The sequence below is a fragment of the Zosterops lateralis genome, assembly GCF_965231275.1.
Source record: "Zosterops lateralis genome assembly, chromosome: 1".
Taxonomy (NCBI): Eukaryota; Metazoa; Chordata; class Aves; order Passeriformes; family Zosteropidae; genus Zosterops; species Zosterops lateralis.
The window spans coordinates 67,254,650-67,281,824 of NC_139762.1; the positions used below are offsets into that span (position 1 = coordinate 67,254,650).

The 27,175-nt window shown below is 44.2% G+C and overlaps 1 protein-coding gene across 1 annotated transcript in view; it reads left to right on the forward strand.

Moving 5' to 3' along the window:
• The first annotated feature begins 9,298 nt into the window (after positions 1-9,298).
• F13A1 (coagulation factor XIII A chain) overlaps positions 9,299-27,175 on the forward strand; it is a 58,969-nt gene continuing 41,092 nt past the window's right edge. The window contains exons 1-3 of the mRNA XM_083857444.1: positions 9,299-9,399; positions 10,312-10,465; positions 16,004-16,192. Of these exons, the coding sequence (XP_083713570.1) occupies positions 10,330-10,465; positions 16,004-16,192 (325 nt within the window). The 5' untranslated portion in view covers positions 9,299-9,399; positions 10,312-10,329. The remainder of the gene's footprint in view (positions 9,400-10,311; positions 10,466-16,003; positions 16,193-27,175) is intronic.

Consider the following 27,175-nt stretch of genomic DNA (forward strand, 5'->3'; position numbering starts at 1 on the left):
GCTTGCTGCTGTTCAGGGCCCCAGTGGAAATCGTTCTTCTTGCGGGTAACCAGGTAGAGAGGGCTCACAATCTGGCTATACTCGGGAATGTGCATTCTCCAAAATCCTATGGCACCCAGGAAAGCTTGTGTTTCTTTTTTGCTGGTCGGTGGAGACATCGCCGTGATCTTGTTGATGACTTCAGTGGGAATCTGGCGGCGTCCATCTTGCCATTTCACTCCAAGGAACTGGATCTCTTGGGCAGGTCTTTTGACTTTGCTCTTCTTAATGGCGAAACCGGCTTTCAGGAGAATCTGGATGATTTTTTCTTCTTTCTCAAACACCTCTGCCACTGTGCTCCCCCACACAATGATGTCATCGATGTATTGCAGGTGTTCTGGAGCCTCACCCTTTTCCAGTGCAGTCTGGATCAGTCCATGGCAGATGGTGGGGCTGTGTTTCCACCCCTGGGGCAGTCGGTTCCAGGTGTACTGCACACCTCTCCACGTGAAAGCAAACTGAGGCCTGCATTCTGCTGCCAGAGGAATGGAGAAAAACGCGTTAGCAATGTTAATAGTGGCATACCACTTTGCTGCTTTGGACTCCAGCTCGTACTGGAGTTCTAGCATGTCCGGCACGGCAGCGCTCAGCGGTGGAGTCACTTCATTCAAGCCACGGTAGTCCACAGTCAATCTCCATTCTTTGTCGGATTTGCGCACAGGCCAGATGGGGCTGTTGAAGGGTGAGTGAGTTTTGCTGACCACCCCTTGGCTTTCCAGCTCACGAATCATCCGGTGGATGGGGATCACAGCATCTCGATCTGTCCGATATTGCCGGCGGTGCACTGTCGAGGTCGCAATTGGCACACGTTGCTCTTCCACCCTCAGGAGTCCTACTGCAGACGGGTTCTCTGATAATCTAGGCAAGGTGTTCAACTGCTTAATGTTCTCTGCCTCTACAGCAGCTATTCCAAAAGCCCACCTGAGTCCCTTTGGGTCTTTGTAATAGCCGTTCTGGAGAAAGTCTATGCCTAGAATACATGGAGCGTCTGGGCCGGTCACAATAGAATGTTTCTTTCACTCCTTCCCGGTCAGGCTCACCTCGGCCTCCACCAGGGTCAGTTGCTGAGATCCCCCTGTCACACCAGCAATGGAAACAGCCTCTGCCCCCACCTGTCCTGATGGTATTAAAGTACACTGCGCACTAGTATCAACTAAAGCATCATATTTTTGTGGCTCTGATGTGCCAGGCCATCGGATCCACACTGTCCAGAAGATCCGGTTTTCCCGTGCCTCTCCCTGGCTAGAGACAGGGCACCTCTAACACTGGTTATTATTCCCTTCCTGGGCATACATACTAGAGGTTTCTTCAAGGGGATCTGACACATCATACCCGGCAGCTCGGTCATGGGAGGTTGAGGCTACCTTCACCTTGGTGGAAGTTCCTCGGTTAGAGTTTCCCTCTTTGAGCTGACGCACCCGTGCTGCCAGGACAGAAGTGGGTTTCCCATCCCACCTACCCATGTCTTCCCCATGGTCACGCAGGAAGAACCACAAATTGGCCCTTGGGGTGTACCCTCTGTCTCTAGCTGGGGAATGTTGGGCACTGAATTTGGGGCCTGTAACTCGCACAGGGGCTGCATTAACTTTCTTCATCTCCTCCCTCATCTCCCTCATCTCCTCTTTGAACTCCTTAATCACAGCTGAGATATGAGCCTGCATTGGGCCATTGATCATGCTCTCATAATTCTTCAGCTTGTTGGCAACAGAACCCACGGTCTCTTGGTTAGTATCTGCATCAATTGTTGCAATAAAAGTGGTGTATTGAGATGGCCCAAGGTTTGCTAGGCTCCACAGCATTTGCCCTGTGCACCTGACTTTGTTGGGGTCATTGTCATGCTGTCCATCCCTCCTGAAGAGTACCTCCAATATTGCTACTTCCCTCAGCTGTTGGATCCCTTCCTCAAGGGTCTTCCAGCACATCTTATGGTGGTGCTCTTGCATTCTTTCCCTGTGGACAAACCTCTCTCTGACACTCATTAAAAGCCGCTCCCAGAGAGAAAGAGACCCTGGCTCCCTTACAAAAATCTGATTCATACCTGAGTCCTGGGTCAAGGGTCCCAAGTTCCTTGCCTCACCACCATCCAGCTGCACGCCTGTACCCATAAGATCCCAGACCCGGAGTAACCAGGTAGTATAAGCCTCACGTCCCTGTCGCACAATGTCTTTGTGCAGGTTACGGAGACTTTCGTACCTCAGGGACTCGGTGATGATTGCAACCTCTGGCTCCCCTGTGGGTTGTGAGGTTCCTCCATTCCTATCCTTATCTGGGTGCTCAGCTTTCATCTTAGACTTCCTTGTTTCTACCGGGGCAACTGCTGCTGGCTGTGACTGCCTTTGTGGTTCGGCTGGACCCTGGACAGTTGTAACACCTGTGGGTTCTACTGCTGTACTATTTGGCTGTCCCTCTTGAAGGCAAAGTGAGGGTTTCTCAATAGCTGGGGAAATGCACTCCTTTAGCATCTGACTCCTCTCACGTATCTCCTTAACCAGAACCCCCACCCAATCTGGGTGGTTCATTTCTGAGACAGACTGTGGGGCAGGGTCAGGCTCTGGAACAGCAGCATCTTTAGTCTCTGGGGCAGGTGTCAGGGTAGTTCTCCATGTTAATCTTTCCTTATCTCTGAGTGCTAAATATAACAGGCATATCAACAACACCACCCATTGTATGACATCATTAGCATTCAGAGTGGATCTTAACCCTTCAAAAACTGGTGGAGCAGACCCAAAAAGATGGTTAAAAGGTTGGGAGAAAATCTCCCCTGGTGTCATTTCTTCACAATAGGTACCATTATTAAGGTAACCCCAAAAACACACAGTTAGTGTATGATAGCTCTGAATCCATGTACCTGCCTTCCAGAGGAAGTTAAAGATCCATGAATTCCTCACTTTATTGACCCATAAGCCAAACTGGATAACAGCCACAGTAGCCTTAGTTATAGGACTCATATCTAGATAAGGGCCTGCAAATGGGAGAAATACAGCCACGATCACGTGCCACCCAAACCAAGGTAAGCTAGACCACATGGTGACACTCAAAGATGTTTCTATATCAGTACACACAATTAGATTACTTAAGAACTATTATTCCCTTTTTCCTTTCAATGCCCTCGAGCCCCACGTTGGGCGCCAAGATCTGTCTTAGTTTGAAAAGACAGGAGTCTGTAAAGGAAGGCAAAAGCCTCCTGTGAAGTGGGAAAGGTAAACTCCCTCCCTCCGAATTGCCACAATTTCAAAATAAAAAAAAACAGCTCTTAGGCAAAGGTATGGGAATGGGAATAATAGTTATTTACTAGAAAAAACTAAAATAGAAAAAAAAGAACAACAAATGTATTTAGTACAAACAAAACTACTGATACAGTCAGAAAACCTGACACCCTGAGGAGTCAGGGTGTTGGTAAAAGTCCAGTTGGATGGTGGCTGTGCCTCCTGCAGTGGCAGATGAAATGCTGCTGAAGCAGAGATCCTGTAGAAGGGTATAGTTCTCTGTGAAGGTCTGGTGATAGAGTAGATGGGCTTGGTCTTCCTCTGGGAATCCAGCAGGGAAGAAGCTGCTTCTCTGGGAATCCAGCGAAGATGGCTGCTCCTCTGGGAATCTAGTGAAGAAAAACTGGGGCCGATGGCTTAGACTAAGCTTATTTTATGCAGGTAGGAATGCTTGGTTCCTCCTTCTGGGTGGAGCATCTCACAATGGGATGATGTACCTTATCAGTCATGCAGTGAGTCACTTAATGGCCCATTAGCAGGAGACATCTCCCCGGAGGGAGACATTGTTCTTGGAAGAGATAAGATAACTGCCCCCCACCTCCAACAGATGGCAAATAGAATACATTCTTATCTCACAAATCCAGGACATGTATCCAAGATGATTCCATACTGTCCAGGAGCCATGGTAGTTTGGGCACAGCACCATCATTTTTTATCTGATGCTGTACATGATAACTGAGCCCCTCTGGAGCTGAGGGTTGCAGCTCTGCAGCAGCCAGCCGGAGTGCAGAACTAAGCTGCAACTACTTAAAGTCAAGCTGGGTTTTTGTAGGAACCTTAATGTTACCTTCAAGCCTGTTCTGCCACGGACATCCCGCTACCTGAGGACTGCAGCCTGGCTTTAAACTTAAAAGCAAAAATTTGCAAATCAAAGCTAAGCATGTTTTGGTAACTTCTTACTAACTATATTACCATAGTCAATTGTCATTTTCAATTGGAATCACTACAAGGAGACTGATGCATTCGGAAAAATTCAATCAGTTCTGTCAGTATATAGCAAGAATGATAGACAAAGTCTTACCAGACTGAATATATTGCTTGTTCTGCCTGTCTGTTGTTATAGTGGTTGTTCAAAAGGGAGTAGATATCTGGAAATAGTCTATGAATGGGAATCATACTCTGTTCCCGTGTTTCCCCTGCTCTTCAAGTTACTATCTCTTTTCTCTGTTTCATTGCCTGACAGACTAAGTAGGTTTGATCCCCAAGCCGAGGACTTATTTGGGTAGGTGGGCTTAAGAAGACTGAAACAATTGCTTCAGAGAGGAAATTTTCCATGGCTCAGGCATATGGCACCTGTGGTGAAATTTATTCAGACAAATGTTTTATCTAAAATGGCCTTTTCTGCTTAAAGTCTCTAGATAGTTATGGATTTGCTTGACCTTTTCTATTGGGGTTGAAATAAATATCTGCGGTTCACAGTCTTTGTGTCCCTACCAGCTTCTGGGTCTGCTGGCCAGGAGAGAAGTTGTCTAATCCCATTTTTGAGAGATGTTCTTCCGTCTTTCAAGGCCTCAACTCCAGCAAAACGTAAACCAGTAAATTTAGCTTTAGACTGTGAATATTGCCCCTTATGACAGACCCCTCTGGCCTTGCTTGGCTCCTCTCTTACTCTTCCTGTAAGAAACTAGGGTAGTTCCTGCTATCCAGCCAAGAGAATTCTTTGGATTCAGATGTAAGAATAGGAGTGGGAACCTGGATTCTATGTTCATAATTGTCATAATTGTCATTATTGTCATTATTATTATTATTACATTTTGCTGCAGTTACTACATGGTATGGTTATATTTCTGTCTGAAGAAACAGAACAGCTTCACAAATGAGTATAAGAAGATGCATGTGTTTTCCTGAGCTTGTATGTACTTAACTATAATCTGACACTTACTGTAAAAAATACATTTTATATAATTGGCAGTGGCAGACACATATTCTGATAGAAAAAAACCTGTGTATCACTGATAGTGACTTACAGCAGTATTTCCATAAAAGTAAAGGATAATTTAGCACTTGAAAGTCAGGCCTCAAAACCAAAATAAAATATTTTTCTGTTTCTGTACCTAGCCTAGGATATATCTCCTCTCACTGCAGACATCAGCAGTGGAGACACATATGGCAAAACCCATCACCCCATGCTCCCTTTGCAGTCAATACAGGGAGCAGGCACTTTTAGGCCATGATTCATCTGACCTATTTACATGTCTGCTGTAGGAGGAGATGAATCACTGCCTAGACTAGATCTGTGCGGAGGATAAAGGGAGCCTAAGATGGCCAGCACAGATGTAGATGCTTGTAAAGATCTACAGTTTGAATTTAGGCTTTCAGTTTGGAACAACAATTTTCCAGAGAAGAGTAAAATTTCCTAAGCTGTGTTTTCCTGGCAGAATATGTGTATGAATATATACATCTATGGTATTTTTCTTCCTGCAACAGAAACATTTACAACAATATCTTTTGAACACTGGCCCTATATCCCTTTCCAAATGTTCTACCATCTGAAGAGCTGCCATTTTATATCTCTCTGCCTCTGCCCCTCTTTCACACATACAGGCATGTGTACACATACCACATTTCAGAGCTGGGCCTTCTGAGTTTTCAGCATTAACTTCAAATATATTCCTCTGTGTGTGATAACCAGAGCTGCTGTTACACACAGACAGATGTATTAACTGGCTTTGTTTAAAAAAAAAAAAATCCAAAGCAAAATATGCAAACAGAAACACCAAATGAAGATTTCTGACATTTCCTTCTGTTTAAAAATAACATTTTTATTAGTTTGGTTCTTTTCTTCTAGGATCTGCTCTACTCAGCCTGCAGCCTTGGTGAGGCAGAGCATCACAGGAAGAAGAACATGAATTCCTGGGAGACAAGTAATGATGCAGAGGAAGGGGGAAGACAAGACTTGATCATCTAAGAAAGAGTGCAGGTTCCCAAGCAAAGCTGTGAGACAACAAGAGAGAGGCACGGTGGTGTTATTACGTATAGAAGGCCAGAGCTGAGACAGTATGGTTTCTTGAGGCTGATGTCCTGGCAGGTACTTTTGTGCATATGCTGTAGCACAATATTCCAGTGCATCCATACATCCATCTATGATGCAAATGGCACAGGAGTGATATTTTAAAAAAAGAAGAAGAAACAAAACCACCCTGTTGGAAAGCTTTACAATGCTCAGCTGCTCCCGAGGAGTGCTTGGTGTAGCTACAGCAGGCAAAACATCCCTCCCATCTAGTCATTGGCACACAGCACAGCAACCCATTTATGTGAGCACCTGGTTGATCAGTTTGTCTGTGACAGATCTTGGCACACCCTCTCCTCTGGCTGTAAAGCTTTACTGACTTGTGTGTTTTTTCCCCCACAAACTCTTGTCTGGCATGGGAGGACTTGGAACAGAGCAACCCTGGCTCTGGCAACAACAGGAAAGTACATTTTAGATAACCCTTTAGGGTGCAAGCTTTGCAGCCATTTAAGGGCTTTTCTATGGGGTTAGGGAGGAAGGGCTGTCCATCATCCAAAGTCTATTGCTGTGGGAAGGGTGCCTGTGACTGCAAAGGTCTTTGGCAAAGGCCACGAGCATCTGAAGGCTGCTCTGAGAAATGGATATGGGCTCGCAGTTCCCCACAGGGTGCTGTGCAGAAGAGAGCACTCTTCCACCGGTCATCCCAGTGCATCATTCATTAAACATAACGCCCTACAGGAAAATCAGGGTTTTGTTTTTTCCGTACCCTCTCCTGCATCAGCCCTGACGTCAGTAGTTTGGAACCACGGAAGTTAAATTAAGGCCAGTGCAGTCTAATAGGCAAGGGATAGCAAATGCTAAGAAGTCAAGGTAATGAGAAAATACCTGCCATCTGGAGCTGTCATAAGCATGAATTTGCATCTCTCCCCACCAAATAAATAAATCACAGCCTGCAAAACATTACTCTCCCTGGATGCAAAGTCCCACTCCTGCCGCTGCCACCAAAAATTTTGACCTCCCCACTTTCTGCACGGTTGGTGGCTTCTGCTGAAAGCCCCAGGGTGAGGTGCCTGGGCGTGGGGAGAATCTGCAACCACTGCCTGCTCAGGCACCATGGCTGGAGCGGGATCTGTTCCGCTGCATCCGCTCGCTCTCGTCCTCGCTCTGACGGAAAGTTTTCCTCCTGGCTCTGACAGCACCGCAGCCACTTGGGGAAGCACATGACTTCCTTGGGAGACGGTGTTTCTTATTTGCGTTGCAGGCCTCCAGCATGCATGGCACCGAGGCAATATTTATATCAGTTTTTGTAACATCGCCGCAGCAGCTGCAATTTTGGGAACTGAAGTGCTGGCTGGAAGTGGGAGAGAGAGGCACAAAGCACAACACGCCACACAGAAATGTGGATGTGAGGGGGGAAAAAAAAAAGAAAAAAAAAGAGGAAAAAAAAAAGAAAATTGGCAACCAGCCTCCTCCCCCAGAAAGCTCATTGTGTTCCTGCGTGCCAGGGGTGCTGCTTGCCCTCCAGATGGTTACCACAGGGCCCATCTGTGTAAAAGTGAGTCAATGGCAATTGCAGCTCAGGATGTGTGTGATGGGATCAGATCTGTCCCCTCAGGGTCCTGCACTCCTGGGAGAGCAGGACAGGGGAAGGGGAGTCCTCCAGCCAGGTGGTTTTCTGTGCTACAAGCAAAAACAGTGTTCAGCAGTCTTCTCATACCCTTCAGCTGTGAGAAAGCATAGTGCAACACTCGTGTGCAGGCTGCTGCAGGCTGCTCCCAAAACTGCTGCAGCCCCATGGTGTGCCTTGGCAATCAGCCCTAGCAAGCTCCTTATCCCACCTACCATGCCATGCTGCTCCCAGGCGCCCAGCTTGTATTTCTGACTCACACTCTGCATGTGTCCTGACCTCTGTGGAACTACCTTGCTTTGGCTGGGAAATCCCCAGGGAGGTAGGATAGAGGTCCTGTTTTCAGATGATTTACTTGCTACTTCCCATTACAGATATGTGATCCAGTTCTCTTTTTTTCTGACCCCTGGCTTGATTTCAGTGGTGTTTAGCCAGTGGAGGTTTGAAGCCTCTCTGGTACTATGGGGCTGGATGAAAGTCAGTAGAGTTGTATTCACTGTATCTCCTTGTTCCTTCAAATGCCCTGCAGCAGAGGCAAGTGCATGCCCTTGGTGGGTGCCATGTGTGTAAGAGGGGCTCTCCACTGCCCATGCATGTTCTCAGTAGGTGATTTCTACCTCTGCTGCCAAACAGCTGGCAGAACATAAGCCTGAATTCTTCCCTGTCCATTGCTTTTACTCCATGTAGCTCCACTGGTCTGTGGAGTTATGTCTGAGGAGGTGTCACAGTCTCCAGTTACCTTGGAGCTTGAAGAAACTGAAGAAAGTAAGAAAGAAAGTTGACATGAAGCTAAAAAGGTCCCACAAGGTGCAGCCACAGACCTGTCAGGTGATGCACATTTTATCATGGGCAAGAGCTGAAGGTCATTTGACCCAAATATAGCTGTGTGGTGCAAAACACCTTCATTGTCCTGGACAGCACAAGGTCTCTAGAAAAATCTGGGCTGCCAATGAACTCTCTGTGTTTATGTGTCCTGCAGTCCTCTGAAAGGACTGCTGTGAGGACCAAGCAAGGGAACCATCACTGTGTCTGCCTGGGAGGACTCTTGAAAACGAGCACCTGCAGCTGCATCACAGGCTCCCTGAGGCAGAGACACCATCAAAGACTGGCAACATGGTAAGCATGGCTTCTTGGACTATGTGCCTCAGAAAATCCCCTCCAGTCTCTCATTTCATTTGCTCTTGAGCCATAGGCACTCCTACTTTTGTCTCAAAAAGAACTGCAACTTCAATGCCCAAGTTGTTTCCTTAGCACAAACACCCCAAAATGTTCCTGGTGAGCAGAATTGGGGTAAGAAAGGCAGAGAGGGGAGGGAGGAAGAAAAGATGCCAGCTGTGGTGGCAGATCCTCCAAGGTGGCGTGGGGAGGACTTGGCAACCCTTTCAGCATTGTCCATTGCAACAGGAAGGAGGAGGGTATACAGAGGTTACTTAAAAGCCCCTGACTTTTTTCCCTGCTTCTGTTGCACTGCAGAAATTCTGCAAGGGAGAAGAAAAAAAAGACTATCTGAAAAGAAGGTACCATTGATAACTAAAAAACTTCCTTTTAGAGCTTACTTTTATTAAATAATTGCTACATTTTAAATTGCTGTTTTCAGGGAGTTTGGGAAGAAGTTTTCTTCTCAGTCATTAATATTTTCTTAGAAGGGTTGCATGGCTTTTTCATCGCTGCATGCTTACACTGAAATAGATGTGAAAGCAGTTTTGAGTAGCTCAAAAAGAAGTCTCTGATCAGCCTACATCTAAAATTTCCCTTAAGGACATTAGTGGGAGAGAAATAAGTGGATAAGTGCTTTTTTCTTTCCCTTTTTTTCTCCTTTACCCCCCTTCCCCTTTTTTTCTCAAAAGTGGATTGTCTGGGTGCAAGAGTTAGCCCTGTAGATATTGGGTGTTTGTGTGCATAGAGACAAAAATACAATTCTCCACTTATCATCCACAGACTGTTGTAGGCTGTAATATTTGGCTTGATTGCAGTATGACTTATAATGTCATTTTTATTAGGAAGAGGTAGTGTGTGATGCACTTTCTGAAAATATAATTTGCTATTTTGGATTCAATAATGCTTTTATGGAGGATGAGAGACCAAAAGATTTTCCAGTTCTTTTACCTGAAACTTCCTAATGTTTTTAGTGCCCTGCTTCTCCTAGGAAAATACTTCTGTGTTAGACTTCCCTCTCGTTCTCCCACCCCCTCCTTCTTCTCTTATTCATGTGTTTTGATGAACAAAAATGCCTTCCAATCCTTAGAGAGCTATACTTATCATTAGACTGATGTTTTCTGCCTCTCAGGTTTTATTTATGTAAGTCTAAATATGTGTAGCTCACTGGCACCCCACATTGCTTTTGGCTTTTCCCATCTTGCACGTGCCATTCTAGCTCATGTTTACTTTTTTCCTTGGACTCTTTCTTTCATGCTATTACAACTTTTTAGTACAGGATATCTGAAACAATGAGCACCAGCGAGGAGAATAAGCTTCCTTTGAATGGGAGAAGAGCCATCCCACCAAACTACTCCAATGATGAAGAAAATGAGGTTCCTGAGATGGAAGCTTTTGGAGTGATACCTAGAGGATTTAATCCTAGAGGTACAGTGTACAATTAAGCCGTAAATCTATTTTTACTTCTTCCATACTCTTAGCACGGGTCTGTGAACTAAATCCAAACCACTTTTTCCTTACATCTTTCCAATTCAGACAGTTTTTCTTGCTACTCATGGGAAAACTTACTGAAACCACCTGTGTGTATGGAAGTGTTAATATGGGTTATGGGTAAGGAAAGTGAGAAGTAAAGAAGCTGAGGGACCAGTTATCAGCTTGAACTGTGAGGCTGGTTTAAAAAAGGCAAGAATGGGTTTTTCCAGCTTGATCACAATCACGGAGTCACTTTAAGAACCTACTGGCATTAGGCATGGCTGTTGTAGCACTGGAGCAAAGGGCCAGAAGGAGTCTGTTCTCTTAATGGCCTGTGTCATTTATATGGCCTTAAACTGAGTATGAAACTGCTGCAAAATGTTGTCTGCCAGGGAAAACTTTTGCAATATATGTTCAGCTCACTCACAAAAAATAACATGAGATTAAAAGGAATACCCATATCATTATTTATTCTCCTGTGAAAAACGTTTTGATCATTTGGCTGGGGAAATAAAACAGTATCATGGTAGAGAATAGACAAATCAAAGTGTGTTCCCAGTGTCAGCTCTTTGGAGTCAACCAGAAATTAAAAAAAAAAAGTAAGATCTGGTTTAAAATAAAACAGAGTTAACTTCTGAATGACTCATTAATGAAATAATGTTAAATTTTTTGCTATTTGAATTGAACAGCAGAACTTGTTGAACGCAGCAGCTCAGGGTAGCTGGATGTAATACTACTTAATGCTCATAGGGGACTTTTCATCCAGAGTTGAAGGAGTGCTTAATAAATGTGGACAAGAATTAATTACTGAATTTCACACATAGGGGAACAGGCAAAGAGATTTTAAGTGACAAGTTGCAAAGCATTATTTCTGTAATCCTAATCATGTGCCTTAACCACACTCCCCTCCCCACACACCCTACCCTACCCCCATCTTAATACACACACATTTCTTTTAGAAGCATTTATTTTTTAAAAAATTCCTGAGCAAACCAACTGGCATGTTAAGACTGCAGAAATTTTCCTTGAACCTATTCTGACAACCCTGTAGCTCTGGGGCAAGTGTGTGTGTTTAAATTGTCAAATGCAATGCAATGCAGGTCCCGGCTAGACACTGTTTCAAACCCAACATGCTCACAGAAACTGGCAATGTGTAACTGTGGGATACCTTAGAAGGAATGCAGCCTGTAGCTAAAGCCCACCAGTACCAGGAGAAAGATCCCTGTTGCTTTTTGATGTGCTTCACATCAGGCTCTGAATGAAGTGTGGTGCTTGTGGGCGGCAGCCTCCTGCTTTTCAGAAATGCAGTGGAAACTTAGGAATGTCGGGTCAAGTGAGTTGAGGCAGGAGCCCAACATGTCCTTAAGGTGATGCTGTTGTTGAGGATAAATCCCTTGTCCAAAGCAACAGTTTGTGTGGCCATTGGGTAAACCTGGCTATGGGACTGATATGGCTGAAAAATAAATCTGCATAAAACCCTCTTTTTGTACAGCTGGATCAGCTCTGCTGTGCAATTCTTTCCAATGCTTGCAGCAAAAATATGCAAGGGGTGACCTGAAGGGTCACCTGAAGAGTCCCTGAATGGACTGTAGCAGCATCTCTGTTTTGGTGCACATCAGCTGTGATCTAAGCCTATGGTACCAGCTGATACAAGTGTGGACATACTGCTTAGGGTAGGACACCTATCAGACCACATTAAAGGTTTATTCCCCCATGGAGCTCAACCTGACATTCAGGAGCTGAGCTTGCCCCAGAGCACCCTCAGTATTGTACTTGGGGGATAAAATGTTTGTCCATGGGCAGAGCAGGAGCAGCACAGTGTGATGAGGTTCTAGACCTGTGAGCATATCCTGGCAGAGAGCTGCTTGTGACACCTTCCTCTTCTCCTGCACACCCCTACACTTCTGGGCTGTCCAGATTTTTCTGTAGTGGTTCCCAGATTTTGTTGCCATAACACACTGAATAAAAGCATCCAAATGCTTTTATCTCTGCTGTTACAAAGGAGGTGTTTTCTAGCCTTTGGACACCTGATATAAACATCTAAACACCTGTGTCAGATTGTAGTCAACACAGAGCCATCCAGTGAGTGGAGGTGAGGGCACAGGTTGTCCGGAGAGTCACTGGATGTCAGTTCCATGGTGATCTGTACCTTTCTCTCAGCTCCAATGACTGCAGCAACCAGTCATCAACTGGCCATAATAAGAAGTTGCATACCAGGCTCACATCATTTAGATGCCTAAATTTAACTGAATTCTGCCCTTGATCTGTGCAGTGTAGGAGTCTACAGCTGAGCTAGTCACCCTCGTTTCCCTTGACAGCCAACAGAGAGAAACAGGCATTTTTAGGGTGTGATTCATTTGACCTATTTTAGCTACTACTCTCGGATGAGGTAAGACCCTGTGCTTGCCTAGCTCTCTGCTGACACCCACTTCTCCTCGGCTGAATCACAGCCGGGGCGAGCAGGGCGGCTGCGGGGCCGGCGCGTCCCCAGCGCGGTCAGTGGGCTGCCTGCGGGAGAGGGGCTCATGGGAGGGACGGAACAGCAAGAAGCCCGTGTCCCCTTGGAACATCCCTGCGCCTTGTTCTCCCCCCGGCTCGTCCTGGTCAGCTCAGCTCACCAGAGTGTGTCGCGAGTGGGCTCGGTGGGAGGACACAGCCCTGTCATCCCACTTTCCTTTGCAGAGTCGGGTGACTAGCCAGGCGTTTGTGCTTCCCCTGCTGGCGGAGTGATGGGCGCTTCCTTTGGAAAGTCACGCTATTTTTTTTTTTGTAGTAATTCAAAGCCCTTTCTCTCTGCTTGTCTGAGGAAACCTGATGTTTGAAGGCTATTATTTTTACTTGAATAACTGCTCAACCTTGTGCTCATTTATTTCCCTGCAAGCTTGACATTACCCGAGCTTTAAGAAGGCATCACATTGTTGCCTCTCATGCAGCAAACCTGCTTGCACTGAGCAACAGACCAGACTACAGGCAAACCCTCAAGTGGACCTGACTTCAAAGGAGGTCTCGATTGGCCGCCTGTCCCTCACAGATGAGCATCGCCTGGAGCTTTCCTTTGGATCACACCCTGGTGCTGGTCTTAGCACATCCCAATCCCCTGCACATGTTTTGCTCTTTTTAATTACCATTACTGTAATTAGCACAGGCTCAGCCATGAGTTATCTTCATCTGGCAAGCTTAACGTACATTTTAACACTGAGACCAAAAATGAAATGTGTTTTTTTGCAGATGTGTATGGCTGTGTTCTGACAAGAGCCATGTAAAATCCTGTGATAAAATGAAGCAAATGCTGAACTTAAGGCCCAGGGTGGCTTAGCTTTGCAGTTCCTTAAAGGGGCTAACATGCAGGGGAAGGATGGGGTCACTTGCCTTTTATCGCAAAACAGGAGATGAAAATTAAACAAACCCTCAGCTCTGTTTTTATGCCTCCTTGGAATGAGGGAGAACCTGAGCCAGTTTCTTATTGATAGCTTCACTCCTCACAGAACCCCAAAATACACAGCTTTTACATGTAGCGCTTTTGGCCTGGATGGGTTAGAAAGATATAAGGGGAGAGATTCTCCCCTGTCCTTGCCTTATCCCTGTACAGAAAATCCTGCCTCGTGTAATTGAATTGTGAGTTTTGTCAGCATTTTTGAGAGAGCATTGGTAAATTTTGCAAGGAGGGAGGTGAAGACATGCCCTACTTCACAGAGGGGCAATGAGAATTATTTCTGAGCAAAATGTTTCATACAGACATCTGTAACTTCAGCCAGTGCTAAAGTCAGTGGGTTTTTACGGAAGTTATTCCAGAAGCATGGGGAATTGAGCAGAGAATAACAATAACATCGTCGTGGGACTTCAGCCTGACTCACTTGAACAGAGTATTCTAGCCTTTTTGCAGATTGGGGTTACCTGAGGCAGATGGTTTTGGGTTCAGTTATTCGGGGCTTTTCCATGAAAGATTCTTTATCATGCTGTGTCCTCAGGCATATTCCTTTCCTTGTGTTTCCTAAAGGACACAGATAGGGATCTGAGGGATGATGCAAACAGGAGTGGGACCTACTCCCATTGCCATTACTCCCCTGTCTCCCATTAGCTGCTGCCCAGAGCCCAGGCTGGAGCAGGAGAAGGACCATGCTGACTATACTTCCCATCCAGAGAAGATGCTGCCTGCAGGGCTCTGCTGCTTGTCCAGAACTGACAAATTAAATAATTGTGCTGAGCTTCTGTGAAAGGGGCCACATTCAGCCCTCAGTGACTTGAATGTCCGACTCATTTACTGAGCACATCATTCTTGCCCACTGTGTGCTTACTAGAAGGCCAAATTAGCCACCATCACAAGTACACACAGCTCCACCAGCTGCTGTAAATGTGCAGCTCTTTTTGCCAGGCATGAGTTTGGCTCTGTCACTCTAAGTATAAAATTCAGGAATTAGCTTGTTTCTAACTGTCAGCACCTGGAAAGACAAGCTGAGAGCTGCAAATCTAGCTTTACTCTGCTCTCTCTCTCCTAGTGGTGAGTAGTAATGGTCCTGCTCCTCCTGGCAGAGGTTTCATGATTATGTGCCTAAGCATGTAGGCGAAAGAACAATGTCCAGTTCATTTTCATGTGGTTTCTCATAGTGTGAGAAGACTCCCATTGTGCAGCTTCATGGTGTGGTACAGTCATGTAGCTTATGGTGACTGCAAGTGCCTGTGGCTATCCCAGTGACACCCCACACTGGCCATTTGCTGAACAAACTACTTCTGGTTTTCTGTAACCCTTCAGACAGCATGAATTTGAAGGGAGCAAAGCTCTGCCTGTGCATGTTATAGATACCTACTGCTACTTGCCTGTAACTCTATGCTGTAATTATATGCTGTAATGTTATATTTAGTTTTCATAAGAAGACACTAATAGCAGTGGAGGTGTACTGAGAAGCTGAGACAAGACACATACAGTACACCCAAACCTTATCTAATACAGGCAATCCAAGCTCTCAGCTGAATGCAAGATCATTAACTGTCTCCCAGCTCTCAGTACTGGGAGTGTTTTGCAAACAATATATTTAAGTGTCACAAAGCCCCTGTGAATTTGCATTTTACAAATGGGGGAGTGCAAGAAGAGAGACACAAAACCCCAGCCATCAAAGTCCCACTGACTGCTCTGGTAAACTTGTGACAGCAAGGCCCAGACTTGCAGAAAGCCAATGCCAGTAGAAAGATGGGTCCAGACTCTCCTTGGGGTCATTCAGATTCCAGCACCTAGCAACCTGCTCTTTCTGTGGTTCTCACCATGCCCTAGGAGCCTTTTAGCCTCTGTGAAAATGGCAGGTAGACAGAGAAGTGTCTGTCCATAAGTCTCTTCTCAGCCAGGAGAACGTAAGCCCCAGACAGATCCAGTGTGTTCCCATTGCATGATGTTCCTTCCCTGGAGACGGGGAGGACAGGGCCTCTAATGATGTTGATACCAATTTTGATATTTCAGCAGACTGATGCCTTCCCCCTCTGCTCATTTACGTATCTCTGCAGATTACCTGCGTGTTGTGGATATTTATATGTTCAAGGACCCTCATGAGATCAACAAGCAGGAGCACCACACTGACAAGTACTACAACCCCAGGCTGATAGTGCGTCGGGGACAGGCTTTCCAAATCCAGATTGACTTCAACCGACCCTACAAGCCACAGTCAGACCAATTCTGGCTGGAGTTTTTCATGGGTAAGTGCCTGGCAAAGGTGGTGTCTTTTCAGCAAAGCAATAGTCTCTCATAAACAGGGAAACAGCAGAACTTAATGGCTGGGTCTTTTCCTGTTATGATTGATAAACCATAAAAACAGGCTTAGCCATAGGCAAGGAAGTGTTTTTCTAAACAGTTTGAATCCTTTCTTGAGAAAATCAGCAGAATCTTGTTTGAGAGAAGAAGGAGCACAATCTGGGGGTTTCTGTTTCATAAGAAGCTGTACTTTTTTTAGCTTTCGAAGTTATATCTGGTTAATGCTTTATGGCAATGCTGAAAGGTAGGCGGAACAGGAAACCTCTTTTGTTAGTGTTTAGGAGATGTAGGGAGGAGGAGTCTGCCGTTTGAGGTAGGAGAAGTGACTCTATGAACTGAGATAGCAAAGTATTGATTGCATAAAGAGGGAAAATTACACAGCGTGGAAGAATCTTGCAACTTTTCAGCCTGCATTTACAAAAACTTAGTAACAAGAGATAAGCTCAGCAACTGTAATTTTGGACCAGAAACAGAATCATAGATTCATAGAATCACTAAGGTTGTAAAAGACCTCTAAGATCATTGAGTCTGCATGTTAGCCTAGCACTGCCATGTTTACTACCAAACTATGTACCCAAGTAGGGGTAGTGATTCCACCACTTCCCTGGACAGCTTGTGCCAGTGCATGGGTTCCTTTCCAGTGAAGAGATTTGTGCCAATATCCAATCTAAACCTCTCCTGGTACAATTTGAGACTGTTTCCTCTTGTTCTATTGCTTGTCATCTGGGAGAAGAGACCAACTCCCTCCTTGCTGCAGCCAACTTTCAGGCAGTTGTAGAGAGTGATAAGGTCTCCCCAGAGCCTCCTTTTCTCCAGGCTAAGTACCCCCAGCTCCCTAGCTCCCTCAGCTACTTCTCATGGGACTTGTGCTCCAGACCCTTCCCCAGCTCTGTTGCTCTTCTCTGGACATGCTCCAGCACCTCAATGTCTTTGTTGTAGTGAGTGGTTCAGAACTGAATGCAAGATTTGAGGTGTGGCTTCACCAGTGCTGAGAGACTTACTCAGGACAGTATCAGAGACTTTATTGATTTATTGCTGAAAAAGAAACAGAGCTTTTTTCCTCTCACTGAGAAGGCCTCGTTAGAGACCCAGGTCCTAAGGTACCTGTTGACTCACTGAAGGTACAAGACTAGAGAAGGGCATAACCTCACTAGAAAAGGAGAGAAGCAAAAGAGTTTCCTGCTAAACTCCAAAGATGGCCCCACCAAATCCTGGTCCCTACAACACAACTCTGGGAAACACCCAGCTTCATCTAGGTTGATCTGGGAGTTTCTGTGTTAAGACATCAATATTCCCCTTATAAAGTCTTTAAAGTAGGTTATAATTGATGTTTTAATTTACTTTCCAGTGAGATGCAGATCTGAAATTTGTAATGCTGAATCTTTTCCATCATTGAATTATGATGATGTGGCCATTTATTAGATTTGTTGCCTTTTAAAGCTAGATGGGCATTTATCTCTTAAACATATGTGCAGTGAAAATGTTACTGTCTGCACATTTTTTTTCATGGGTCTCTTCTTTCTAATTTAAATTAGGGTTGGGAGGCATGTTATGACAGTCCAGTGAATGATTGGCTGAACAGCCACAAGTGCCTTTAAAAATTTAATATGCATAAATATCATTAGTTCTTTTGGGATTTAATTAAATTCAAGATTGTTCCCTTAATCTTTATATGTTTAAAACAAACAGCTGTATCAAGAAGACGTGGAAAATGGAACATTTGTTTTTTATTGCATTCTGTGCAGTTTGCATTTGTTTTAATCAGATATTCTATATTAGAAGAAGAAAATTAACACTCTTTTGGCATTGCACAGTCCGCTTAAGAGAACACATTTGCTTATTTTTCTGTTGCTCTTTCCTAACACACCCGTCCATGGTTGAATCTCTAAGTATGGATAAAAATACTCTCATCTTCAGCCATGGTAGGAATGGGGTTAATACAATCTGAGCCAGGGGAGTCTCTGCAATAAACTCAGTTCTGAATGATTCCTTTGGTGTTAGCCCTGAGTGTGTGTGGAATTCTGCTCCCTCTTCTTCACTGTTGCTCTCCTTCCTGTGAAATGGGTGTCCATGTGGTGGCTGACAACTGGCTGCAGATACAAGATAGTGTTCAGTGCTATTGGCTTCCCCTGTTTTTTCTTTGCTTCTATGAGCACCACTGCCCTCTTATTGCAAGGACTTTACCTCACAAAGATTCAAATGGGAAGTGTTTGAGCTCCTCTTCTGGGAACTGGTCAACACTCAGCACTGTGCAAATGTTTCTCTTTATGAACATGTGGTGATAATGCAGTGTATTTGTTCTCAGAGGCTAGCAACAGGAAGCAAAACAAAAACAGTCCACAACAGAGAAGGAAAATACAGAAATTATATGCTTCACTCTTGATACTTCTCCTTTTAGTATCAAGTCCAATGTTTAATGCTGAGAAGAGAAAGGAAATTTCTCTTACTTAGGGAAAGGCAACTGGCTGCTGAATATCTCAGTGCTATGTGTGCTCTCATACCTTTTGTCAGAGGGAGATTTGGCCATTTTCACCCAGTTTTTTTCAGTTTATCTTCCTGAAGAGCAGACTCTCACCTCTCCTACTGCCTGAACAGCAGAACCCAGTCCAAAACTCTTGCCCAGGCTGCCTGTGAGCAAGGGAGAGAGGCAGGCACCTCCAATCAGAATTTAGCCCTGCTGCCTTAAAGTGGGATGAACTCTCTTGTGGATGTTTTTTCTTCCCTTATTGACTCTCTCTCATAGACCAGACTCAGACTTTAAGAACACCTAAGGCAGGGAAGGAGAATCCTGCCCTTTGGTACTGTCAGGCAGAAGCTGTCCCTAGGGAGTGGCTCAGACAACAGCCCTGCAGCAGAGGCAGCTTGAGCTCAGAGAAGCTTTTTGTGCTGAAAGGAGTATATCTCCTAGGAATGTGCTGAGTTTGGGAGATTAAAGTAATGGACACATGGAAATATTGGCAGGCTGTTGTAAGATGACCTTTCCAAGGAGCACTCGGTGTGCAGTAGATTTCAAATGGTGCAGCAAAACTGTTGAATAAAATAACCTAGGTTGGAGGGGCCTCTGGAGGTCTCATCTCCAGCCCTTGGTCAAAGCAGGTCCAGCTTCTCCATCATCTCTGAGTCTTTCCATATGAGCAGGTTCTGAGTATCTCCAAGAGTGTAGATGTTTCCCCAAACAATGTAGACTAGGTTGTCCTGAACTGCAGAATATTTTAAGTGGTTCAAGGTTGTATTCTCATAAGGTACAAATTTACTCTATAGGGATGGCTGGCCTTGGCTCCCAAGGAATTCAGTTGAAGCTGGGAAAACTTGAAGTCTTCTTTTGCAAGGTTGTGCCTACAGTGGGGGGCTGTTTATACAACAGTGCCTATGAAGCTATTCAGAAGTTATTAGTTCCCAGCTCTGAGAAAGTTCCCAAAGATGACATTAATCCATCACAGAATTTTTATCCATTAAACACTAATTTTGATCCTGAAAAATGTGACAATTGTAATGGATTGATCCTGTGGGTGTGCACAGAACTATTCTATTTCCGTTATTCCCTAAAATTTGCTTTCCTTTCTCTTTTTTTTTTTTTTTTTTGACTCCTATTTTTTCTTCTTTTGCATCATTAAAAAGATGATTAATGAAGCAAGTAAAGCGAGTAGAGACTACTTAATCCTTCTAACTGATAATGAATCAAGGGTACCTGGGACAAATACTTCTTCTGTCATGTGAAACTAGATCTGAAACACTCAGAGAACAATCTTTAATTACAATCCTTTTTAATCCACAGTCCATTTAAACACCATTTTCACAGAATTCATGGGTTAAATTGTATAAACAAATATATATATATTATATATATATATATATATGAATATATAAATAATTCACCCCAATTTCTTGAAAGTCACATTTACAGACATTCTTCTGTGATAGTTCCTTATGGCTGAAGTCGTTCTGGCTTTAACAGACTGTTTTCTGTAGAGTCATCTCTGGTGAAATTGAATGAAATGCTAACATGCAAATTATTATAATGCAGTTTTGCACATAATCCTTCATTAAATTAGGACCATAGTTGCCTGCCAAAGTATGGAACACAATGAATGTGCCAAAAAATCCACATGGAAAAATATCCACTTATAAAGAGTAATTAGATGTAATTACAGTTCTTGTGCTGGACCTCAGCCCTGCCTCAGTACTTGTGGTTTGAGAGTTGCTCCATCACCACATATTTCCCTTATTTCTGCCTACTTCTTGGCTTTTACAAGAGGAAAGGTGAGCATCACCCCTTGGGTGGTACTCGTTTTATTGGTCTGGGTTTGCGGTGAAAAAGCCACATGTGCAGATGCTGTGCTTACATCTAGTTCAGTGGGATTAATACCAGTTTGTTTGGAGCCTCAGTGAACCCAGAGGAGCCAATGGACTCCTTCACCCATCTCGATCTGTCCTGACTTCTGACTTTGTGTGATGGGGATATTTTGTGTTCCTTTTCGTTTTCCCACAATGCAAGGCTTAGCCTGGCTGAGCGTAGCTCCCACACCTGGGACAGCCAGTTTGGTGTGAGTGCTGCAAAGTTTCCACTGGCACTGCTGCACTGGCAGGGATTTCTCTGAAAAGCAGGTGTATGATGAGATGGGCTCATACAACATTCAGTCTTGCTTTTAGTAGTAGTTTCCAGTACGTGGCTGTAAATCCTTGAGGGGTTGATGAAGTTTATATGGTGCATCCTGACTCTAATGATGTATTTCCCCACATCCTCATAAATTGTTGTCTATTTGTGTTTTCCTTAAATGGCTTCATAAATCCATATATATTGGTCTAGCTCTGAATGTTATTATGAACGTTTTATTCATTGATGCACTTCTGGAATGACCATAAATTCCAGTCCTCCAGGCTACTGTCACCTTTCCACATGTGTGCATGTATGGACACCCACGCATCCCTCCATATGCTCTCCCCAGGCTTCTATAAATGATTGGCTTCTGGCCTGAGACCAGAGGAGAGACTTACTGCACCTTTTTCCACGGTCTTCCCAAGCCAGTTCCACAGGGATAGTCATAATCACATCAAACAAGCTAAGAACATAAAGATGTTAGAGCTGATCCCGTATGGCTTATTTAGGTGACACCAAATTCCCAGTTACAGTCAGAGGGATATCTGAGTTAAACCAAATAACCAGAGGTCCAGTTCAGAATACACATACAAGAATCAGTGGAGCTCTTCCTACTGTTCTACAGTGTCCACGGCCTTTCCTTGTTTTCATAGCAGAGTTGGGCCAGGAATGATGCCAGCATTATTGAGGTTTTGATGATCTGGTCAGGCAGTACTTGTGCCTCAGTGGGAAATATTGCTGTTACCTGTCCTCCTCAGCAGCTGCGGGGCAGGGCAGATTGTAGCCAACAGAGGTGCTGGAATATGAGATGCCCTCCAGCACTAGGGGTGAGATGTCAAGCTGAGTTCTGACTCTGGATAAAAGTTGCTCTTTGGAAAACTGTGGATCTTCATGTTTTAGGAAATTTCTTGGCACTATCAAGAGAACTAAACAGTCTAGAGGACATACTGTATTGGTAGGTAACTCAGCACTGTGAGTTCATTTGATCCTTATTTCACAAAGAAGTACGAAAATTTGAGCAGAGATAGAGAAACACCTGATGGTCAAAACTTGGAGTCTCATTTTTTGACAGAAAAAAAGAATATTAGCAGTGGAACATATTTCCCAGAGATTGACTCACAGCAGGCAAGAGATCTGTTTGCCAGCTCTTAGGAAAAAAACAAACATCTCAATTTTCTGAACAAAGGCATTGGGGTATATTTTTCCTCCCCTCTGGAATTCTCAGCTGGGCTCCAGAGGAGCAGAGAGGAGGGAGTCCCTTGACATGGTCTATGAATGCAGTATTTAATGCAAAGCAATCTTTATTAGGCTGATTTTTGCACTGCTGCAGCAGCATCAAGTGGCACATAAAATCTGGCTCTATTTTTTAGTTGTTTTACTAGCTAAGGTGTGTGGCTCTGATGTGTGTTTTACAGTTGTAAAATACTCGAAACATTCACTGCTGGGACAGAGTGGCTGGATATTAAGGATTCATAACTGGGGCCATGAGCACAACTTCTTTCAAGATATTTGCATTTACTCCGTCTCCAAGTTTGTATATAGCACTTTAGAATGCAATGGAATTTGAGGGTGAGAGGAACCCAGATGAGATGTTAGAGATTTAGAGACTACTGCTTTTAACAAAAAATTAGCTTTTTCTTCTTCTTGCTTCCTTTGATTGTTTGGAGTTTTATTGGAGCACCTCTCCCGTTTCTTTCTAATTTGTTTTACCCTAATTTGGGATTTGTGTCATAAATCCCATATGCTAACAACCATCTCCAAGGCTGCTTGGTATCAAAAGGCTTAGCTCTGCTACACTCTACAGCTGCTCTACTGGTGACTTCCAGCTCAAACTTATTTATCAACATATCAAAATTATTATACTTCTATGGATGGTGTTGAAATAGATTTTTTACCCTTTATATGAAAGAGTGTATCTAGATAAAACAAATGAACTTATAGGAAAATTGTTAATTACTGTGTGTAATATATATTCCAAAAGAAGACTGATCACTTGACTCCTTGAAAAGTCAATCTTCCAAGGAGTGTCCCTAAAAAGACAAAGGCTACTGTGATAAATCTTTGTTCACTTTCTTCCCTTCTGAGGTATCCTACTTCCATTAGGAAGGAAATGCCCTGTGAAGCTCACTAGATCTCTAATCTCTGTGCTACCAACCTTTTTCTCCTTGCTGCTGGAAGTAAAGCTCAGTTGTGTAGGACCTATCCAAGAACACCTGCTAGTCCCTGCAGTGTCTGTGCCAGCAGCACGGCACTAATTCAGCCATGGTGTTTATGAGCTGTTTAATGCACACACACAGAGCAGTGTGCATGTCCACTGGAGATCAAGGGAAAAACTAAACTACAAATAGCCAGGAGTTTCCAGAGACAGGATAGAGAAGGAGAATGAGGAGAATAGTTTGAGCAAGCCTTGGTTCCTGTTAGTCACTTGTAAAGAACCGCAGCAGAATTGGATAACTGGAGGAGGACCTCTCATGTTTTGACAGCTGAACTCACTGTACCTATCTCTCACCCTCTCTCTGTTGCTGTAAATCCCTCTTTGGTGTGGCAGTTTTACCCAGAATTTAACACAGCTTGCCTCCATGCCTGATGGGCACAGAGTTGACATGCTAGAGAGGAAAGGCATGCTGAAAATAACTCACTTTGAAAGCATGTGTGTGGCCAGAGTTCTGTGTTTTAGACGGTTCATTATTTTGCTGCTACATAAATAGATTTTGGCAAGTTTTAACAAATGCTGCACTTTGCTCTTTGCCCCTGTAAAGTGTCTATGTGTGACAGGGGACATCCCCATGCATGCTCACATCCACACACACTGCAGTCATGGTGCCTTTTGCCATGTAGATCTTTACTCATGTTTGTTAAATATATTTTATGGGCTGCTTTAATATAGACAGCAGCTACTTTGCTCCTCTTTTCCTGGGTGCCTGGAAACTCCAAGAAGTGTAAGTTGACCTGAGCTACAACTGAGGTGAGAATGAGCTTTAGGACCCCAGCTTGGTTAGCTACAGAAACCAGAGTGGAATAAGAAAGGATAAAAAAAAGAAGTATCAGGCAGATCTGTGCACTGTAAATCAGGGGAAATAGATTTGTCTGTGCCATTAAACATTCTGTACAAGGAAAGTTTCTGTAAAAAGTAATGTCTTCTGGCAGTGTTGTGGCTCAGGACCTAGCACTGAAATGCAGAGGGTTGGAGGCCTGAGGAAGGGAGTCACTGTGAGTTCTCTCCTGTCCTCTCCTGCTTCAAAGGCAGGGCAGTCAGCAGCTTCTGTTCAGTACACGATATCTTTGAAGGAGCCTGCAAAAGAATTCACCCAGTACAGGAATCTCCAGACTTTGTGAGTTCACAGGCTGGATTTTCTCATTTCCATGTGCTGTTAGAGTGAGCAGACAGGGACATCCCAACAGCATGATGTCATGCAACGACTTCATCACAGAGCAATCAGCTGTGGAATGTCCTCATTCGAGGAGGGCCAGGGCCTCCTACACCCAAAGCAAACGTGAGCACTGGGGAGTGAGGCAACCACAAGGAACTGGCTGTGGAGCATGGCTCAGGCTGCCAACTCCTGGAGCAAATCAGAGCTGGAGAGATCCTGAGCCAGCTAATGCTACTGGCATAATGTCAGCACCCTCCTGTCAGCATAAAAAGGGTTTGTCTTGTCTACATGTCCCAGTCCTGACATGAACTCAAACTGCCTCCTGACTCTCTGTGGGTTGGGTTAGCACCAGAGACCCTTCAGAGAGCACTCTGCCAGGCATTCACAGGCTTTTGGTAATGAGTCTTTGGATAGTATTGAATCTTCTTCCTTAGAGACTCAGCCAGAAAATGAAATCACCACTGAATGTTACTCCTTCTGAGAAAGGGCCAACATTGCAGATATCCCAACTATGAGCCAAAGTTGGCTCTGCTTTTCCATTACAGCCAGAAATGTGTACTCAATATGTAGATAAAGGTCAAAAGGCCAAGCTACCCTGAGAGGACTTCCCTACAAAGTTGATAAACATAGTACTAAGCCTATGTAAGAATTATTTGGCCAGAAATCTTTGCATGCAATGCTGAAGTTACTCAGCTTTATAGCACTCTAGTGTCAAGACAACAGATGTGTGTATATGAGACTAGTGTGGCTGATGCTGTCAGATGTCTAGATGTGTGTTTACAATTCAGCTCCACAAGCTCCTGACAGAAGTAACAATTCTCTTACTCTTTCATTTACACCCCTTATTCTTCCATTTGCATTTTGGTTAGTTTGGGTTTTGGTTTGGTTTGGTTCTATTTCAGAAGATTAGGGAACCTGTCCGCTCTTCAAAGAAAACACTGGAAATTGCTCACTGTGCTCTTGAAGGCTCTGCCCATCTTCCCAAACTTCCTTGTGGGTTCAGGATTTATGTAACCATTAGCAAGCACCAAATCATGAATGTCTGTCAGGAGCAAGCAGTTCTCTTGTATTTACTATTTATAACACCTGCAAAGTATCCAGACTTCTAGGATATCCATCCCTGGCAAATGTGCTATATCTGCAGAGATGCAGAGCATCCCTGGTGACCCAGAGCACCTTCTCCTCTTGGGTGAGCAAGCTAATGCAGTGGCTTCTTACTCTGTGGGACCAGCTGTGAAGGGCTCTGGGCTGAAATAACCTTGCATACTACTCAACAGCAGCTACAGCTGCTCCCTTGTCAAGCAAAAGGTATATTAGGGTGTCTTGTGGCTTTGCTTGTTTGGAAGGGAAAATGGAGTTCTGAGTTTTCAGAAAAAGTGAGAATACCAGAGGCTTGGTCCTTCGCCAAACCTGCTTATGAGGTGCCAGTGGTCCCATAAGGATGTCTTGAAAAGTTTTCATGGCCTCTTTGAGATCCTATCTGGTTCCTGTAGGCAGATTTTCTGGGAAGTGATTCTGCAGTCTCCCCATGTATATGTGGCATACACAGACATGGTGGTGCAAAGTCACTGCCAGAGCACAGCTCCTCCTGTCCCCAATAGGCTCCTACACCAACATGCAGCTTCCAGCAAAGACAAGGATGTCAGTTCCTAACCATGTTAAAATAGTAATCTCTTCCCCCTCCCACTTTCTGAAGGAGGTACAGGAGGTATTTTTAAAAGTAGCACTTGTTAACGGTTTTCAAGGATATCAGTTCAACTACTTGGTTTGCTCTGCTGCTTTGTTTGCGTGGACTGCTTTTTTTAGAAAAAGATTATGTCAAAACTAGAAGCAAAATATCAACTGTAGAGGCAAGCTGGGTCATACACAGTTGCACTACAAAGAACAAGAATGTGTTCAGCTCCCAGATCTGTTACCTCTATAGGCTCTTCTCTCTACACTGGCTTTCTTTTGATGGTTTATATTTGAAGTGTCCAGTGCTCTATCTTCTAGTGTTTTCTATTGATTTTTCTCTCTTATTATAGTCCTTTATTCTTCTGTAGGTCTTTTTCTTCCATTGTATTCCTCACTGATCTGAATGAGTTTCATGGGTTACAGCATCCCTGGCCTGCAGGGCAAAGTGGGCTATTTATGTGCACTGTATATCTGCAAAATGGAAATTCATGTGCTCAGAATAATCTCTTGGATGAAGCACAGTAGCCCCAGATTTCTCAGAAACACAAATGTCGTGGCAGCTTGTAAGTTTCAGATTTAAAGCTGGAGTTGTCCTTTCCCAAATTGTAGCAGTGTTCAGATCTGCGATTATCTCTACATTGGCAGTATAAAAATAAGCAAGCAAGAAAATGAGTTTAATTTTGAAGTTCTTAAATAGTAGGAATGAAAAATATAGAAGTCTGTCCCTCCGTCTGCCATCATTGCTTTTCATTACCCTATTTTTGAATGAGAGAGACTGACTTTCAGCCTAAAATATGAAATGAAGAGTAGATTTGAGAATGAGATAAGGAACTCATCCTTTTCACAAGTGTCTCTTCTGTCTATGCTTCTGGTTGGCTTCCAGATTTAGTTTGGCTCTACCTCAGTCTCAAGGGGTGGAGCCTCACACAACTTTGAATATTGGCACTGTACATGTTTACATGTAGCCTATCCATCTAGCTGCTTTTAGAGTTGGCAGAGTAAAATAAGCTCCTCTGGGGTTGTGATTTGTTTTACTGTGAGGCAGAATATCACGTGAGGTATTTTGGAGGTGTGTTATACTTTGGGACACATTTCTACGGAGAAAGTTTGGTGATTCAGCCCCAGCATGGTGGTGGTCTATATTCTGGGCATCCAGAATTGATTCTCTCTTCGTCCCTGAGGAGTGGATACTCAGGGGGAACCAAGCACTGGGTATTTGCAGGTGGACTCATTTGTGTTTCCTCTGTCTGTGTTGACTTCATGAAAGAGTGCTTGGTCTTTGCTTG